Below are 19,577 nucleotides of genomic sequence, written 5' to 3'. Positions count from 1 at the left end.
CGAGGGACGTCGGGGGCGGCGCCGCTGCAGTTGCCCCTGGTAACGGGGGAGGCAGCAGCAGCAGCAGCGGCAGCAGCAGCAGCAGCAGGAGGAGGAGGAGGAGGTGGAGGAGGAGGCGGAGGAGGAGGAGGCGGAGGAGGAGGAGGAGGAGGGACCCGGCGGGAGGATGGTGAGTGTGGGGGCCCGAGCTCCCTCCAGAGCCAGCCGATCTCTGGCCTCCAGTTCTCCAGACCCGGGTGGGGCCCGGCGCCTTGCTGCTCAGGAGGGAAGCGCCCCGCCTGCCATCTGGGTCCTGGGGTGGCTTCGCGGGGCGGCGGGGACTCCCCAAGGGTGCGCGCTGGAAGGAGACCTGGGCCCTGGGAAGAAGGCGGGGCTTGCAAGCTTTGCACGGGGCTCGGTAGGGCGTGTGGCGGCGGGTGCGGAGCCCAGGCCGCTTCTCTGCTCGGGTTGGGGTCAAGGATGAGGGCGGATCCGGGGAGCCGCGGCAGAGCAGCATCGGCAGGCGTCGAGGTTCCCGGGGACGCGGCCTCCCCGCGCCGCGGGAGGATGGGGTCCGCCCGGGGCCAGGCCCGGAGCCGGAGGAGGGTTAGCGCCCGGGTCTTGGGAGCGCTGGCGGTCCCCGAGGAGGTGGTAGCCTAGCGCTCCCCTTCCCCGCGGGCCGCGGGCCCCCGGGGGCAGGTGGGAGTCCCCCGGCTCCGGAGGCGGGAGGTCAGCCTGGCGGGCGCGCTGCTGCAAACCCCTGTTGTTTTTTGCGGGGTGAGGGTACTGAATTACAGGGTTGATGGTGATGACCGATTTAAATCCATCCTGATGGAGGCAGATTTGCTTGCCACGTCCCTGCTGGTCTCCCGAGGAACCTTTGGTTGCAGCCTCCTTTTGCGTTGGGAACGCACCAGAACGTTTGGGGTCCCAAACTGGAAAGAAGTGGAAATTGAAATGAGATGAGTGACCATCAATTTGGCGCGAGGTTTTCCTCCCTTGCCGCTAATTGTACACTGTGTGATGTGTCCCACGTGGCTGTTGATACTTTGTTCCTATACTTTGTTCCTAGTTTCTTTCTTTTTTGTTTTGGAGCCACACCCGGCAATGCTCCGAGGTTACTCCTGGTTTTGCACTCAGGAATTACTTCTGGCAGTGCTCAGGGGACCATGTGAGGTGCTGAAGATCTAAATTGGGGTCAGCCACATGCAAGGCAAGCTCCTTAGCCCCTATACTTTCTCTCTGGTCCCATCTTTTTTGGGGGGCAGGTGGCTTTTTGGGGTCACACCCTGAGATGCTTAGGGGTTACTCCTGGCTCTGTACTTACTCCTGGAATTACTCCCGGCAGTGCTGGGAGGACCATATGGGATGTCCGTGAGCAAACCCAGATCAGCGGCTTGCAGGGCAAACACCTACCCAGTGACTCCTGGCCCCTGTTCTTACGTGATTTCTGTGTAGTTAATATGAGGGAACCCAAATAGCAGAGCGATAGTACAGCGGGTAGGGCATTTAATCTTGCATGCAGGCCAACCCAGGTTCAATTCCTGGCACTCAGTGTGCTCCTCTGAGCCCCTCCAACAGTGACCCCTGAGCTCAGTACCAGGAGTAAGCCCTGAGGACCACCCGTTGTGGCCCAAAAACAACGAGAGAGAGAGAGAGAGAGAGAGAGAGAGAGAGAGAGAGAGAATAAAATGGAGTCTCTCTTTAGAGAAAATCAAAATCAAAACTAGTCAGAGTTGATTTTGAAGCTAAGAGCAGAAGGCCACCAAGAGCTGTCTGAAAATTATGGTCTCATCCCAAACTCCAGTCCCTTCTTGAGTTCAGAAATGTTAAACTTATTGATGAGCATTATTTTTTTTTTAAATATTTGGTTTTGGTGCCACACTGGGCAATGCTCAGGAGTTACTCCTGGGCTCTGTACTCAGGAATTATTCCTGATAATGCTCAGAGATTATTCCTGATAATGCTCATTCCATGTAGTGCTCAGGGACTATATGGAATGCCCAGGATCCAACCCAGCTGGGCATGTGCAAGGCAAGCCCCTATAGCAGGGCTATAGCTCTGCTCCTCAATTCATTGGTGAAGTGAGAAGCTAATGTCTGTCCTCAAGGATGAAATACTTGTACCTTGGCTCAGACCACGCAGTGCAATGAGTACATTTCAATAAAAAGAAAGAACTTCATTGATTTTCCATTGTCAGATTGTTGAAAAAGTAGAATTATTTGATCTGAAGTTGCCAATCCTATTTCACACTTGCTGCATTGCAGTTTTATTAACCTCGGGCTAAACAGATTTTCGCATGTTTTCCTTTTATTAATCGTTTATACATGAGCTGTCCATTTAAAGGCTAAGTTTTTCTCAACAAATGAGTACAAGCATAAATATTTATACAGAAAATAAGTAGAGTTGAAATGAAAAAGGCATGCCAAACTAACAGAGATGGGGATGCCATGATAGATGGGAAACACATGAATTGGGTGATTTTTTTTTCCTAGCATGTTTATCAGAAGTGGACTGTGTAATTACATAATTGTTTAATTTATAATTACAGGCCACAATATGTTAACCGCTGCTCATGTTTCTGGTTTTCAATGAATATTGTACACAACAAATTGACAATGTATATACAGCACTATTGTACACAAATGTTGGACTGAATGATCAAACAGAAATCCTGTTTGCTTTTTTGCCTAGTGAATAAAACGGGACCAGAGAGATAGTACAGGGGATTAAAGTACCTGCCTTGTTGCAGGCTTTAGTTAAGTCCCCAGAGCACTGCTAAGAGTTATCCCAGAGCGTCACTGGGTGTGCCCCCCCAAAAAAAGACTAAATTGAATAAGAACTTAAAGTGAATTATTTTATATTGTTTATCTGGCTTTCCGAATACACTTTATTTTTTTCTGCTTTTTGGGTCACACCCGGCGATGCACAGGGGTTACTCCTGGCTTTGCACTCGGGAATTACTCCTGGCGGTGCTCAGGGGACCATATGAGATGCTGGGAATTGAGCCGCGTGCAAGGTAAATGCCCTACCAACGCTCCAGCTCCTGCAATACATTTTTTTCTCTTCAAAAGTGCGAACTATTCTTAGAACTGAAAGTGGAACATGGAATTTATTTATTTATTGCTTTTTGAGTTATACCCAGCGATACTCAGGGGTTACTCCTAGCTCTATACCCAGAAATTACTCCTGGGGGTTTTTGGGGAACCATGTGTGATGCCAGGGATCGCCCAAGTTGTCTGTGTGCAAGACAAATGCCCTACCCGTTCTACTATGGCTCTGGCCCCGGAACACGGAATTTAAACATTCACAGATGTGATTGGGTCTCACTTGGGATCACCTGGGGCCCTATTGCACTGAAGGAAGGATGAGTCCTGAGTTTAGAGCCTAATTTTTTTTTCCTTTTATTTATCTCCATTTTTTTAATTAATTTATTTATTTATTGAATCGCTGTGGGAAAAATTACAAAGCTTTCAAGTTTAGGTCTCAGTCATGCAAATATCAATCACAATTCCCTTTACCAATACTTATTTTTCACCACGCAGAACCCCAATAAACCCCCACCCCCCAACCCTCCAATGTCTGTGGGGTAGATGAATTCTGGTTAACACTCTGTCTACTTTGACTAGCTTCATTGTTTTGATAAAAGTTGCACCATTATTATTTAGACTTTACCACCCCCTCCCCCCGAACTCAGCCATGCTGAAAAAGCATTGTGAAATGATCTGCTTTCTATAGCTGGGTTCGAAAATTAACCCTGCAAGTATTTCTACTGAGAGTCAGATAATTAAGAGATTGGTCTCTGTGCTTCTGGAGTCGTGGCCGTGCCGGAGAGCCGCTCGTGGGGGGCAACTGGTGACCTCGGTCGGGTGTGAAGGACGGGCCGGAGCGCGCCCCCCTCCCCGTCCCATGAGGTATCCATAGAGCCTAATTTTTAAAACTCCAGCCATGACATACACAGTTTTTAAAAAATTGGTAAGACTGCAACAAAAACTCATCATTGCCACTAAACATTTAGAATAAGTTGTTTTGACCTTGTCTTGTGCTACAAAACCTTTGGAGGAAGACAAAGATGATAGCAAGTTGAGCACCTTAATCGCTGTCATTTCATCGACCCATAGCTTTATAGCTTTTCCAAAAAAAATTTTATTTCACCCGAGAAATTTTATATTTCACTCACCCAGTATGCATGACCAGAAAGATATTCCAGGAGGGAGGCACTTGCCTTGCATGTGGTCACTTCAGCGACAGCCCTGATTTGATCCCTAGCTCCACCTTTGGTCCCCCAAGCACTGCCAGGAGTGATCCCGGAGCACAGAACCTAGAGTCAGCCCTGAGCACCTCTGGGTGTGGCCCAAAAAAGCAAAGGAAAAAGAAATGTACGTGATTCTGGGGCTGGAAAGACCCTCAGGGGTTAACGTGCTTCCCTTGCATCCCACTGACCCCAGTTCAAACCCCCAGTCCCACAATCGGCAGGAGTCACTCCTGAGCACAGAGCTGGGAATGACCCCTGAGCACTGCAGATCCTGAGTCTATAAGCATATAAAAGTATATACAAGGGGCTGGAGCGATAGCACAGTGGGTAAGGCGTTTGCCTTGCACACGGCCGACCCAGGTTCAATTCCCAGCATCCCGTATGGTCCCCTGAGCACTGCCAACAGTAATTCCTGAGTGCAAATCCAGGAGTAACCCCTGTGCATTGCCGGGTGTGATCCAAAAAGCCAACAAAAAAAAAAAAAAGTATATACAAATAAAACATAGACTGATACTAAGTCAGAAAGAAGTTTACTTTAAAACGACCCCCACATTCAGTTACACAACCCCATACGGGATCATAACCCACAGCTGAAGAAACGAGGTCCTGGACAGCTCTCCAGGAGTTCCTCACGGAGCACTTTGTTGGGGTGGGGAGACCCTAGCAGTAGTCGCCAGGCGTGTTCAATGTTTGAGCACAGTTCCCAGCAGTATTTATGTCTTCTAGTCAGAAAAGAGTCAGGGAAAAGTCCAAACACAAATTCAAAAAAAAAAAAAAACCCAAACCTCCTATCTTGGGGATAGGAGGGAGCACTCCCAGCAGTGCTCAGGGGCTATTCTTGACTCGATGTCCCAGGGGCCAGAGCTCAGGAGACCGTGTGGTGCCGGGGATGAAACCTGGGCCCCTGCCTGCATGTGCTCAGCCCACTGAGCTCACTCAGACCCCCATATGCTGCTTGCTTTGTTTTTGTTTTGGGGGCCACCCAAGCAATACCCTGGCAAGGCTTGGGAAACCGTATGGGGTGCCGGGGCATGGGACAGCTGCATGCCCTGCCCACTGTACTGTTGCTCCCCCACACCCACCCTCACAACTGCTCCTTTTTTTTTTTTTTTGGGTCACATCTGGCGATGCACAGGGGTTACTCCTGGCTCTGCACTCAGGAGTTACTCCTGGCAGTGCTCGGGGGACCATATGGGGTGCTAGGAATCGAACCCGAGTCGGCCGCATACAAACGCCCTACCTGCTGTGCTATCTCTCCAGCCCCACAACTGCTCTTTTGAGGCCTCCTGTGCACCTTGCTTTACATGCATCTCATTTAACGTCTTCATCTTCATCGTTTTTTGGGGGTAGGAGGGTTGGGGGTGAGGTTTTTTTTGGTTTTGTTTTGTTTTATAAGCATTGGTCTCGTTTTCTAGATGAAACTGTGCCCAGGGCACTGTCCACTGTCACTCTCTCCATTGTGAGACTTCTTGTTACTGTGGCTGGCATATTGAATACTCTCAGTAGCTTGCCGGGCTCTCCGAGAGGGGTGGAAGAATCGAACCCGGCTCGGCCGGGCTGGCTGCGCGCAAGGCAAACGTCCTACTGCATACATAGAGAAAAACTGAATACAGTTCTGTGACGCTAAAGTACATAACGCCCTTTTTAATTAGGACTCTAATGAATTAGGAACCCACCCTTCCTGAGGAGATGCCACCTTTTGTCCCTCAAATACTGTATTTATGTAGTAGAGTAGTGAGGTCCAAGAAGACTGTTCGACTGAGGTTATCCCCATCAGAGGGACAGGAGCTCCTGGAAATTAATAAGGTCTCTGTAGGCAATCCTGAGTTTGATTTGGTCTGGTTTGGTTTGGGGGCGGGGGGGGGGGGGGTGGGCACACCCACTGGTGCTCAGAGGTTACACCTGGCTCTGCACTCAGGAATCACTCCTAGCGGTACTCGGAGGACCACATGCTGGGGATCGAACCTGTGTCAGCTGCATGCAAGGCAAGTGCCTTACCCGCAGTACTATCTCTCCAGTCCCCTGTTTTATTTTTTGTGGTGGTGGTGGTTGAAAGAGATAAAAATTAATAGGTCCATTTCATTTAAGTTAGTTATGAGAAGTGCGTGTACTTGACAGTGGCTTCGTTAATTTCAATATTTAAATCTGGGCTGCTCCCCCGGGGCCACATGTATTTTTCCATATCCCAATGCATTCCTTTCTTCCTCCTCCCTCACCACCCCACTCTCTCTGAATGACCTAGATTGTCTCATTTTACGTCAGCGCACCAGGCCTCTGCCAGGAGTTGAGTGTAAGCTGATTTTGAGGCCGATAAAATGTCTGTAGGCAATAGCCCATCTATTCATGATTTGCCTGGAGAAAAGTTTGTTTAAATGCTTCATGGCTGAGTCAGACCGCTTCTGTCCACCAGGGAGCAGACGACTTGAATAAACACACATCACCAACTTGCTGTGTGCGATGAACATTCTGGTATCCTGAACTGCCTTTGCAGAGAGGATATATATATATATATATATATATATATATATATATATATATATATGGAATAGCATCACAGTCACCTGTCTGGCTCTCTGTTATTCTTGGAGCATATGCTGGGTATTTAATGATAAAGCAATGAATGGACACATCGGCAAACATATACCTTACAGAACATACACCTTGTCTTTATGCTGTAAAACTCTGACCCATAATAAAATGAACTGCTCAGGACTTTCTCCCTTTCTTGACATTTACACGCAAGTGTGAGCAGGCCATCTATGGCAAGATGCATGGGGCAGACAACCTCTACCTCTGGGCTTTATCTAACCTTCCTTAAATCAGCTTACTTTGTGTCTTTCAGGCAGAATCCGAATACCTATAAATATCCTCTTCCCTACTTAGCAAACCCTCATAATCCCCGGCTCCCTGTCCTCAGGCTCTGGGAGAATGTGCTGCCGTGTTATACTTGCGTTGGCCCTGCCCAGACCATGCTGGAGATGTCATTTATTATTTTTGTACGGGAAATGTTAGGGGAACTTTCCATTTCTCCGTAACTGCACCGAAAGGTGAAGCATGTGATGTTATTGTTTCCAGACAAGGAGAATTCCTCACTAGAAATGTTAGAAGTGTTCTTATTTTATGATTTATTTGAGTTTGGGGACCGTACTATGCAGTGCTGAAGGGCAGCTCCTCACTGAGTGCTCGGGAGTCACTCCTGGTGGTGCTGGAGGCCTGTGATCTCTCTTGTTCCAAAGTGTTGTTTTGAAACCATTAGGGAAGGGGTTGGAGCGATAGTACAGCGCATAGGGCGTTTGCCTTGCATGCGCCGGACCCGGGTTCGATTCCTACCATCCCATATAGTCCCTGAGCACCGCCAGGAGTAATTCCTGAGTGCAGAGCCAGGAGTAACCCCTGTGCATCGCCGGGTGTGACCCAAAAAGAAAAAAAGGAGAGAGAGAGAGAGGGAGGGAGGGAGGGAGAAAAGAGACTGTTAGGGAAATGAGGTTTAGCTGTAATTAGAAAAGTTTCTTTTCCTTTTTTTTTTAAATCTGTCTTTTGCTTCCCTCCTTTTTGGACGAAGAGAAATTATATTCTCTTACTGAGTTTCAGATATAATGAGTGTATATAGAGTCTTCGGCTGGAGCGATAGCACAGTGGGTAGGGCGTTTGCCTTTCACTCGGCCGACATGGCAGACCCGAGTTCGATTCCTCCGCCAGTCTCGGAGAGCCCGGCAAACTACCAAGAGTATCTCGCCCACATGGTAAAGCCTGGCAAGCTCCCTGTGACGAATTTGATGTGCCAAACACAGTAACAAGTCTCAAAATGGAGACCCTGCTGGGCCCACTCGAGCAAATCGATGAGCATCGGGAGGACAGTACTACATATAGAGTCACAACTTGCAGAAAGTGGGTTTTTGGTGGTTGTTTTGTTTCAGGACCACCCCTGGCAGTGCTGAGGTGGGGGCTACTTGTATCTCGCTGCCCCGGGGTCGCAGGAGATTGAACCCTGTCCTCCTGCATGTGAGTCCTGCCTCTGCCTGCCAACTCTTTGATCCATTTCAGGCCCTATATTACAGTGGCCTTTGTTTTTGTCTTTTGAGGGAAGGGATGTTGGTCGTGTTTTGGTTTTTTGAGGTTTTGGGTTTTTTTTTTTTTTTTTAGTTTTTGGACCACACCCTTGGTTGGTGCTCAGGGCTTTCTTCTGGCTCAGAGCTCAAGAATCATTCCTGGAGATTTCGGAAATCATATGGGATGCCAGGGATCAAGCCCAAGTCCCACTGAACAGTCTCTCCAGACCTCCAGGGCCCTATATTTACTGAGTTTTTAAAGAATGACTAGGGATAGAGAAACAGTACAAGTGGGCAGGGTGCTTGCCTTGCATGTGGCTGACCTGAGTTCAATCTCTGGAATCCCATATGGTACCCCCAGGCATCACCAGGAGTAACCCTGAGCATCACCAGGTGTGACAAAGTAGTAATAATAATAATAGTAATAAAGAAAAAAATTAGCACTCATGAGGAAAATCTAAGATGCTCATTTTGTTGTGTGTGTGCATGTGTGTGACACCAGGGATGGGGCCCAACCAAGGTCTCACAGTTGTAAGGCCAGTCCCTGGCCTGAGAATTAATTTTGGTTGGGGGGAGGGGATTGGGAAGGCCGGAGGGTGCTAGAGGAAGGAAGAGGGGTTTGGGCCCAGCAGTGCTCAAAGGCTATTTCTAGGTCTGTGCTCAGAGGTGACCCCTATTGGTGTTCAGGAACCATAGGTGCAAAGTCAGTGCCTGAACCTCCCAGACTATCTCTCCAGCCTAACACCTTGAAAATACATCATAGCGGGGGGGCTGGAGCGATAGCACAGCAGGTAGTGTTTGCCTTGCATGTGGCCGACCCGGGTTCAATTCCCAGCATCCCATATGGTCCTCTGAGTACCGCCAGGAGTAATTCCTGAGTGCAGAGCCAGGAGTAACCCCTGTGCACCGCTGGGTGTGACCCAAAAAGGAAAAACAAAAAACAAAAAGAAAGAGAAAGAAAATTTACCTTCTTATGATTTCTTTCTAATATAAGACATGAGAACTTCGGGGAACTGGGAGGTAACCTAGTATATACCCTGACCCTGATTTACTCCTCTGTAGCAACGTTCCCCCTCTCCCCAAATTACTGAGTGACATTCTGGAGGACCCCCCAAAACTCCTCAGGTGGCCTGGGTATTGCCAGCACTGCAGGGCCCAGCAGCACCACGGCCTCGGGTCCTCGCATTGACCACCAACCCGATTGGCGGAGCATCACAATGGGAGCCCTTGGACCTCCAGAGCACTACTAGAGAGCCCCCACCCTTCAAACTGAAAAAAAAAAAAGATGAGAATTTCACTTGTGTTATTGTCTAATGCAGTAATGTGATAAACTGCAGTTGTTGGGATGATATTGGGAGCAGTAATAAGAGCGTCTAATCAGAACTCGGACTGAGTAGGTCAGTGTATTTTCTCTGTTCTTAGCCTTTTTGTATCGGTAGTCCTTGAGGATTTTAGAATTCTAATTTTAACTTTTCTGAAAGGTGGTATTATAAACAAGTGATCGCCATGTAGCTAATGGAGGCTGAGAAGCTTCTCATAAATGTAGCTTTAGAAAGGAATGATGTCAAAGAATTCAAGGCCAAGTAAGATATAAACTATCAGGGTGGGAAGGGGGGAGAAATGTTATGTTATTTATTTTTAAATCTGCCTATCTTTTGTTTCTCTTTTTCCAACTCTGCTCAATTTCTCTTCCCCAAATATTTTGGTATAGAATTTGCCTTTCTGTCTTAAACTACACATTCCACTTTATTGCTGGAAAAATTGAGACTGAGGAGATTAGTGTGATCCTTAGCAAGTCAGTGCAAATATAGAGCTAGAAGTGGTAAACAGTCTCTGAGGCAGAAAGGAATTTTTTTTTGGGGGGGGGTTGGGGCCACACCCGACTTATGCCCCTGGTGGGGCCTTGGAACCAGAGGACCATCTGCTTGCGCCAGAGATGAACCTGAACAAGCAAGGGAAGGGATGTGTCAGGCAAGAAAGTTGGATTTTGTTGTTGCTGTTATTGTTGTTGTTGTTGCTATTGTTCTGACGCTACACGTGGAAGTGCTCAGGGCTTACTCTCGGCTCTGTGCTCAGGGACCGCTTCTTGCTGGTCTCAGGAGAACATTTGTCATGTTGAAACCTGGGTCAGAACTGGCTTGGCCACGTGCAAAGCAAGAGCCTTACCGGCTGTGCTATCTCTGATCCCAGAAAGGAATTCTTAATGATTATGCTTATTTGTGTATCATGGTAAAAAAAACCCAATTGTTGAGAATTATTTTATAAAATTGTTATTTGATCATTGGGAGCATACTGGTTTGAATTATTGCCCAGTGTAGTGCAAGTACAAATATACATATATTTATTTATATAAATAAATTTATGTATGTAGGTTAGCACTGTAGTACTGTCCTCCCATTCATCGATTTGCTCAAGTGGGCACCAGTAGTGTCTCACAACAAATTGTGAGACTTGTTGTTACTGTTATTGGCATGTTGAATACATCACGGGTAACTCGCCAGGCTTTGCCGTGCGGGTAATTTACTCTCGGTAGCTTGCCGGGCTCTCCGAGAGGGGCGGAGGAATCAAACCCGGATCGGCCATGTTGGCCGCGTGCAAGGTAAATGCCTTACCCGCTGTGCTAATATATATATATATATATATATATATATATATATATATATATAATCATTTTGGGGCCAGAGAGATAGAAAAACAGGTAAGGTCCTTCCTTGCCTTGTACACAGATGACCCAGGTTTGATTTCCTGTACCACATATGGTCCCTCAAGTACTGCTAGGAGTGATCCCTGAGCTCACCGCCAGGACGCAGGGCCGGAGCAATAGTACAGCAAATTGTTCATTTGCCTTGCATGAGATCAACCTGGGTTTGATCCCCAACATTCCCATATGGTCCCCCAAACTCCACATTTGCAAATTACTCCACACCAGAGTAATAACTTTGTGCAGAGCCAAGAGTAAGTCCTGAGTATCACCTGGTATGGCCTCAAAGCCTTTTTTCACTTCCAAAAAAGGCGGGAAGTAAGCACTGAGTGTGACCCCAAAAGAAGAACAACAACAAATATACATATGTACGTATAAAAGCTTTTTATATAATTCTTAGACTCGGTTCAACAACTTTATGCTTGAGAGATTAGATTGTGTGTGTGTGTGTGTGTGTGTGTGTGTGTGTGTGTGTGTGTGTTGGGGGGAGGGTTGGAGTCACACTTGGAGATTCTCAGGGACTATTCCCTGCCCTTGCTCAGGGGTTGCTTCCAGCTGTGCTCAAGGAACATGCCATACAGGTATCAAACCTGGACCTCCTGCATGCAAAGTATATGTCCAGGAGTAATTCCTGAGCTCTGCCACGTGTGGCCCAAACCCCTCTTCCCCAGAAGTTGTATTAACTTGCTTTGAGAAGTCTATTCAATTCAACAACTGTTCACCTGTTTTACCAAATAAGTACCAGATAGTGTGAAAGACGGAGACCGTAGTCCTTACCTGCAGGAAACTTCTTTCTCTGTAAGGAGAAACATACAAAATTCAGTTATCAGTTACCTGGTATGATGCATGCTATACTCTGAGCATATATAAAGAGCTTTAGGAACAGGTGTTGGGCATGAGCTGGAGCAATTTACAGTGGGTAAGGCACTTGCCTTGCTCGCAGCTGACCTGGGTTCAATCCCTGGCATCCCACATGGTCTTCTGAGCATCGCCATGAGTAATTCCTTAGTGCAGAGTCAGAAGTAACCCCTGAGCATTGCCAGATGTGACCTTACCCCCCCCCAAAAAAAAAAGGAACAAGTTTTGGGCAGTACTTCATTCCCCCCAGGAGATTCGGGGTGACCTCTAAGCTCATAGAAGCAGGAATACGCCACGGTATCAACTAAGTGGCTGAACTTACTACAGCACATCGGCTGAAAGCTAGAGAGAGGGTAACAGAGGGGATAAACGACCTCAGACTAGACTGTTAATACCCTAAGGCTCCACCACCAGGGATTTTTTTCCAGTAGGAGTTGTTCTGACATCCAGCAACATCAAAGCCTGTGCTCCTCTAGTAATCTCCCTTCTCTGTGCTTGTTCCAGGGCTTGCTCTCAATTCTGCGCAAATTGAAAAGTGCACCGGACCAGGAGGTGAGAATCCTTCTCCTGGGCTTGGATAATGCTGGCAAGACCACTCTCCTGAAGCAGCTTGCCTCTGAGGACATCAGCCACATCACACCGACACAGGTGAGAACTGCCTTGGCCCCCGTGCCACGTAACCCAAGGAAGATGATCCCAGCAATATGAATGAGAACCTGGGAAATGTTTTTTTCTGGTTCCCAGTTTTGTTCCTGTGAAGCGTACACAATTTTAGGGGCCGGAGAGATCGTACTGAGGGCAGGGCACTTGCCTTGCATGTGGCTGACCCAGGTTCAGTCTCCAACATCCCATATGGTTCCCTGAGCCCAGTAGTGATTCCTGAGTGCAGAGCCAGGAGTAACCCCTGAGCATCACCAGGTGTGGCCCTAAAACAAAAACAAAAGCATATGCAATTTTAAAATGATCGGAAATTTCAAAATATATATATATCAAGATTTCATTCACAGGCAATCCTCAAGTGCATGGACAGAAAATGGAGCAGTGATGACCCAGGGCTCGAGAGGAAGGGTGGTAGAGATTGACTCTTTAGGGGGAAGGAGTATCTGCACCACTCGGGGACTACTCCCTGCTCTGTTCTCCTGGTTGTACTCAGAGGCCCATGCAGTGACAGGGCTCAAACCAGAGTCAGATGCACCCAAGGCAGGTCCCTTAACTCTTGTACTGCCTCTCTGGCCCAGTACTGATTATTATTACATGCTTTAAAATGATTAAAGCATGGGACCAGGCAGGGAGATGGCTTGGTGGGCTAGAGCATGTGCTTTGCATGTAGGAGTCCTGAGTTTAACCCTCAGCATCAGATGGTCCCCTGGCTCTGCACTCAGGAATCACTACTGGGCTCAGGAGTGGTGCCTGAGTACCACCGGGTATGGCCACAGAACAAAACTGAAAATTAAAAGAGGGCCTCGAGGCTGGAAGCGATAGTACAGTGGGTAAGGTGCTTGCTTGCCTTGCAAGTTCTGTCCCCAGCACCTCAAGATAGTTCCTCTTCACACCTTCCCCCCCCCACCTCGAGCCCTGCCAGGAGTAAGCCCTGAGCACGGCCGGTTGTGATCCAAAACCAAAAGAGAAAAATAAAATAAGGCCTGCGGGAATAGCTCAGTGGCTGAGCTTGCATGAGGTCATGAGTTCAGTTACCAGGGTGACATCCTACATTGTCTGGGATCGCTTCCTGGGCTGCGAGCAGTTTCCAAGCCACACTGCAGCTCGGTGTGAAGATCACCACAGAGTGTGCAGTCACCAGGGAGCATCCCGTGAGCCTCAGCCTAAGGGCATGATCCCTGGCGAGCTGGTGTGCGGACCCCACAGTGAAGGATATGCGATCATATCCTTCAGCACCTCAATCGGGCACGTGTGTGACTCCTGACCGTCTCAGCACTTCAGCACAAGGGGAAGGAGACAGGAAGGGTTAAAAGGATCGTTTTTGTGTTACTTTTGTTTATTTTGGGGGGCCACCTCCTGCATTGCTCAGGGTGTCACTCCTTGCATGTCTGGGAGACATATGTGGTACCGGGGATCAAACCCAGGTCAGCAGGTCAGTCGTGTGCAAGAGAAGTGCCTTTTCCACTATACTATGATTCGACCCCAATTATATTTGTGTTTTTTTTTCTTTTGGGGTCACACCCAGCAGTGCTCAGGGGTTACTCCTGGCTCTGCACTCAGGAATTACTCCTGGCGGTACTTGGGAGACCATATGGCATGCCGGGGATCAAACCCAGGTCGGCCACATGCAAGGCAAACGCCCTACCTGCTATGTTATTGCTCTGGCCCCTGTGGTGGATTTTTTTTGTGTGTGTATGGGGGTGGGGGTTTGGTGGGTTTTTTTGTTTTTTGGTTTTTTTGCTATGTTTTGTTTTGTTTTGTTTTGGGGCCACACCCAGGGCTTACTCCTGACTCTCCACTCAGGAATCACTCCTGGGGATGCTCAGGGGACCAGAAGGGGTGCCAGCGGTTGAACCCAGGTCAGCTTCATACAAGGCAAGCACCCTACCCGCTGTCCTATCACTCCAGCACCCCAGGTTAAACGTTTGTTTTATAACACATTCCTAATTTAATTTTTTTTCCATTGTTTTGTTGACCACACCCAGTGGTGCTCCAGGTCACACCCGGTGGTGCTGTTAGGGTCGCACCTGGTGGTGCTCAGAGGGGCAGGTGGTGTTGGGGAGTGAACTTGAGACCTCGCACCTGAGACCAGGCACACTTCAGTGGGGGCGTTTGCATGCACCTCATTGTGGTACACTGGCACCCGCCCACGTGTGGCCCTGGGGGATCCCCGGGCACTCCTCTACTCTCGGACACCCTGCAGGGCTGGAGCGGCCAGGGTCTTAGCCACGCCACAGTTCTTAGTGTCTCCTGTCCCTGGACTGCAAGGCGCTCCGTGTATGCTTTCGGTGGCTGTGCATGCACTTCACGGCCTCTGAGCCCGCCTGGTGTACACCTCCCTGCAGAAAAGTCGTTTCAGCTGCTCCTAAAATGAGCAATTTTACAGACTCTGAACAAATTTAATGTATAGCCTAAGGAGGTGCAAATTACAGTAGTCTAGCCTGGAAAGACGGAAAACATGTATTAGGGTGTCAGCGTTTTCTGCCAGAATCAGAAGGGCCAGGCTTTGTTTTTGTTTTTGTCTTTAGCTGGAGATCGGCTCAGGCTTTCTCGAGCCCCGCGAACGTGGGCCTCCCCCCCCTCACATGCCGACTGTGCTCCAGGGAGGGCCCAGCCTGCCAGCTCAGATTCTCAGGCTCTTAAGTGTTCTGGGTGACTCTGCAGTTACATTAGATCAAGGTGTCTGAGTTATTTAAGAAAAAGAAAAAAGAAAAGAAAAAGACGAGGGGGTGCAGTGCCATCAGGTCAACCTGTACCCATGGGCGAGTGCATCGGCAGCCTGATGGTGCCTTCCGGTTGCCCTGATGCTCCAGAATTGCCGCTGTGCCTCTGACCAGACCCCAACAACTTGGAGCCACGTTTCCCAAAAAATTAAAACTGCTAAAAGTTAGGTATGTGGAGCTGGAGCAATAGCACAGCGGGTAGAGCGTTTGCCTTTGCACGCGGCCAACCCGGGTTCAATTCTCAGCATCCCATATGGTCCCCTGAGCACTGCCAAGGGTAATTCCTGAGTGCAAAGCCAGGAGTAACCCCTGTGCATCACCAGGTGTGACCCAAAAAGCAAAAAAAAATAAAAATAAAAATTTAAAAAATTAAAGTTAGGTATGTGGGAGCCACACCCACAAACCATCTCTGGCTCAGCTACACAAACTCATTTATTGGCCTTGCTCCAGAGACCCATAAATAAATCTTGAAAGAGATCAGAAGCCACAGTTAATCCCACACCCGCGCAAGGCTGAACAGACCAGGTAAAACAGAAGGAGGCAGGTTAGCCTGGTGCCCACCCAAGCAGAGCCCCCGGCAGCCACTTGCTTCCACAATCCAAAATCACCACCATGCCCCTGACCAGACTCCACCGTCTCAGAAAGAACCTCAAGATATAATCTGGGGACTGGAGCAATAGCACAGCTGGTAGGGCGTTTGCCTTGCATGCAGCCAACATGGCCAACACAGGTTCGATTCCCAGTATCCCATATGGTCCCCCAAGCACCGCCAGGAGCAATTCCTGAGTGCATGAGCCAGGAGTAACCCCTGAGCATCGCCGGGTGTGGCCCAAAAAGCAAAAAAAAAGATATAATCTGCTAAAAATTTGGGTGGTAGGTTTTATGATTGAAATCTTCAGGCTTTCTTGGGGGTCGGGATGGGCTACTTCCCCCCTCCTCCTTGTACTTCCAGAAGCCCTGGCAGTCACATCCATACCCCAAAGCTGCCACCCAGTTAAAAAGCTGCTCTAGCCTTACCTTTCCGATAAAAATACTGAACGCCCTGAACAAACATGATGACCTCTTAGTATCTGTCTTGCAAACCATAATGCACAAAAGGAAAAAGAGAGAGAAAGAAGAAAAGTGCCTGCCAGAGAGACAGGCTGGGGGAAGGGGTGGGGTGTTGAGAGATGGTGGAAGGGAAACGGGGGACATTGGTGGTGGGAAATATACACTGGTGGAAGGATGGGTGTTGGGTCATTGCATGACTGAAACCCAATTGAAAAAAGTAGATAGAGTGATAGTACAGTGGGTAGGGCATTTGCCTTGCATGTGGCTGACCCGGATTCGATTCCCAGCATCCCATATGGTCCCCTGAGCACCACCAGGAGTAATTCCTGAGTGCAGAGTCAGGAGTAACCCCTGTGCATCGCCAGGTATGACCCAAAAAGAAAAAAAAAGTTATGTGGAGTTCATGCCTACTTCAGTCAGCTTAATCAGTGGCTGAATAAATAGCAGTACTCCTACATTAAAAAAAAAAAAAAAAAAAGGAGCCAGATCAGTCATAGTACAGCAAGTAAGGTGTTTGCCTTAGATGCACCCAACCCAGGTTCTATCCCCAGCACCCCATATGGTCCCCTGATCCCTGCCAGGACTGATCCTTGTGCACAGAGCCAGGTGTAAGTCCTGAGCTCCGCCAGGCATGACCCAAAAACTAAAAACCTTTATTATTCTTTATTTGCTTTATGATAGATAAAATAATAGCTGCCCCCTATAGTAAATTTAGAAAGTCTAAATAAACAAAATTGAGAAATTAGATATCGGATACCATGCCAGTCAGACGTGCCCACTGTCAACACATGAAAATGTGGCTGACCCTGGTTCAATTCCCAGCACCACACATGGTCGCCCCTAAGCACCACCAGGGATCACAGAGCCAAATATATATCCTGAGCACTACTGGGCGTGGCCCCAAAACCAAAAATGAGAAGGGAGAATGAGGGAATGAACTCCAGACAAACAGATGCGCCCTTGAAGCTTTAATCATATCCTGAATCTGAATAAACTTGGAAGTATTCATTCCCCTACCAGTGTTTATTCATGGTAGTTATTCCAGTTATTCACATAAGGGGGACAGTGACGAAGGCAAGGGAGCCAAGGACAGGCAGTGCTGAAAGCTATGTCCAGAGAACCACAGGGCCTTGGGGTTGGGAGAGAAGGTATTTCAAGAGTAAGAATGAAAGAATCTCACAAGAATGATCTAGGGGCGGGAGCGGTAGTCCAGCGGGTAAAACACTTGCCTTGCACGCAGCCCACCAGGGGTTCAATTTCTGGCATCCCATATGGTTTCCTGAGCCCCACCAGGAGTAATTCCTGAGTGTAGAGTCAGGAGTAACTCCTGAGCACTGTCGGGAGTGGCCCAAAAACAAACACAAAGAGTGGCCCAGTGTCTTTTTCGTTTTTGTTTGGGGCCACACACATAGCTGTGCTCGGCTTCTGGTTTTCCATTTTTTTTTTTTTTTTTTTTTGGTTTTTGGGTCACACCCGACGATGCTCAATGGTTACTCCTGGCTCTGCACTCAGGAATTACTTCTGGTCATGCTTGGGGGATCATATGGAATGCCGGGAATCAAACCTGTGTTGGCCGCATGCAAGGCAAATGGGTGTGCCAAAGTATTTATTTCTTCCCTCTACCCGTGGCACTGAGAGCAAGACACGGTGCCTCCTTCAAGTGTCATGTCTGGTAGAGTATCACATAAGAAAGAAATAGCTATTTTGTATCACAGTCTCAAAACTTAATAGCATAATGGTGACCTGTGCCTCTTTTTACAGGGTTTCAACATCAAAAGTGTACAGTCTCAAGGTTTTAAACTCAATGTATGGGACATTGGTGGACAGAGGAAAATCAGACCATACTGGAGGAATTATTTTGAAAATACAGACATTCTCGTAAGTACAGTCTTTTGCTTATCAGAAATTCCATTCCATTGCCATAACATTAGTCTCCATGAACTTGGGCTGGCAGGAGCCTACAGATTGTGGAAGAGAAACAGCTCTGTAAAACTTGTACAAGAACCTTCCCTGTCGCTCAGTAACAGTGTTGTGCCTCCCCTGCCTTGGCAGAGGGAGTGTTTATTCATGACTCTAGCAGTGAGAGCAGCAGAGGAGAGGAAGAAACCAACAAATCAACAGACCTAGGGTCCAGGATTGCAGTTCAGTCGTAGCACATTTCCCTTACACCACCAAAAAAGTTCAGTTCCTGTCACCCCAAAAAAGAAGGGGGGTGGGGCTGCGGTAATAGTCCAGCAGGTAGGGCATTTGCCTTGCATGTGGCTGACCCAAGTTCAGTACCCAACATCCTTTATGGTCCCCCAAGCACCACCAGGAGTGATTCCTGAGTGCAGAGCCAGGAGTAACCCCTGAGCAACACTGGGTATGGCCTAAAAAGAAAAAAAAAAAGAGGGAGAGGAACGAGATATATATAGGGTATTGGAGGGTAAGGCATTCATTCCCTTGCATGAGGCTGATCTTGGTTGGGTCCTTAGCATCGTATACGGATGGTCTCTTGAGCACCACAGGAGTGAGCCAGGAGTAGCTCCTGATCACTGTCAGATATTGCCCCGAAACCAAATAAGCAAGCCAACAGGTCCGTCCCAAGGAGAGCAACCCAGGCAGTGAGAGTCCTGAAAAGAATTCAAATAAGAGCTGGTTTAAGGATGGCCAGAGCCATAGTACAGCGAGCAGGGTGGGCAGGGCACTCGCACACAGCCAACCCGGGTTCAATCCTGCATCCCACATGGTCCCCTTGAGCCCAGAACCAGGACTAAGCCCAAGTACAGCTGGGTGTGGCCTAAAAACCAAAAAATGGTTGAAAGAGCTGATCATGTTCTCCCTACCCTAGAAAAGAAGATGTCTGCGGTCCATCTTTAGTTGTTTCGAAAATGACATTGAGTCAGAAATTAGCCTCATTCTGAATAGTTTCCAGAACAACAGTCACAGGACTCATGGATGAGGAGCTTGTGGGGAAGTGTCAGGTGCTAGAGTTAGGACACTGCTTCCCACAATTGTAACTATCCCAAAGTTGCCTCATGCATTGGGGTCCTCCCCACGCTCAAGCAGAGGCCAAGATTTGAGCTTGTATCTCAGTGGTTTGCATTCTCTTCATCCCTGCAGACCTGCAGTTGAAACTTTCCTAGGTCTCCTATCATTACTGTTTCAGAAATCTTTGCAGATGTCACTATTCACATGCATAATCTCTTCAGTATAAGGCCTTTGCATCTCCTTTAATGATCTTCCTAGCTACATTACCTCAGCCATGAACATGCCCAGGATCCAAGGTGCAGGGAGAGTGTGACTGGAGAGATTCTATGGCT

General features: G+C 48.2%; 1 protein-coding gene across 1 annotated transcript in view; it reads left to right on the top strand.

Annotated features, from left to right (window-relative positions):
- Positions 1-14: 14 nt before the first annotated feature.
- Positions 15-19,577, top strand: part of ARL3 (ADP ribosylation factor like GTPase 3) — a 43,667-nt gene continuing 24,104 nt past the window's right edge. The window contains exons 1-3 of the mRNA XM_056121025.1: positions 15-169; positions 12,347-12,490; positions 18,037-18,153. Of these exons, the coding sequence (XP_055977000.1) occupies positions 167-169; positions 12,347-12,490; positions 18,037-18,153 (264 nt within the window). The 5' untranslated portion in view covers positions 15-166. The remainder of the gene's footprint in view (positions 170-12,346; positions 12,491-18,036; positions 18,154-19,577) is intronic.

Source organism: Sorex fumeus, unplaced genomic scaffold, assembly GCF_029834395.1.
Source record: "Sorex fumeus unplaced genomic scaffold, SorFum_2.1 ptg000043l, whole genome shotgun sequence".
NCBI classification, from domain to species: Eukaryota; Metazoa; Chordata; class Mammalia; order Eulipotyphla; family Soricidae; genus Sorex; species Sorex fumeus.
The sequence above is the reverse complement of the archived record's forward strand: the minus strand, read 5'-3'. Positions and strand labels throughout refer to the sequence as shown.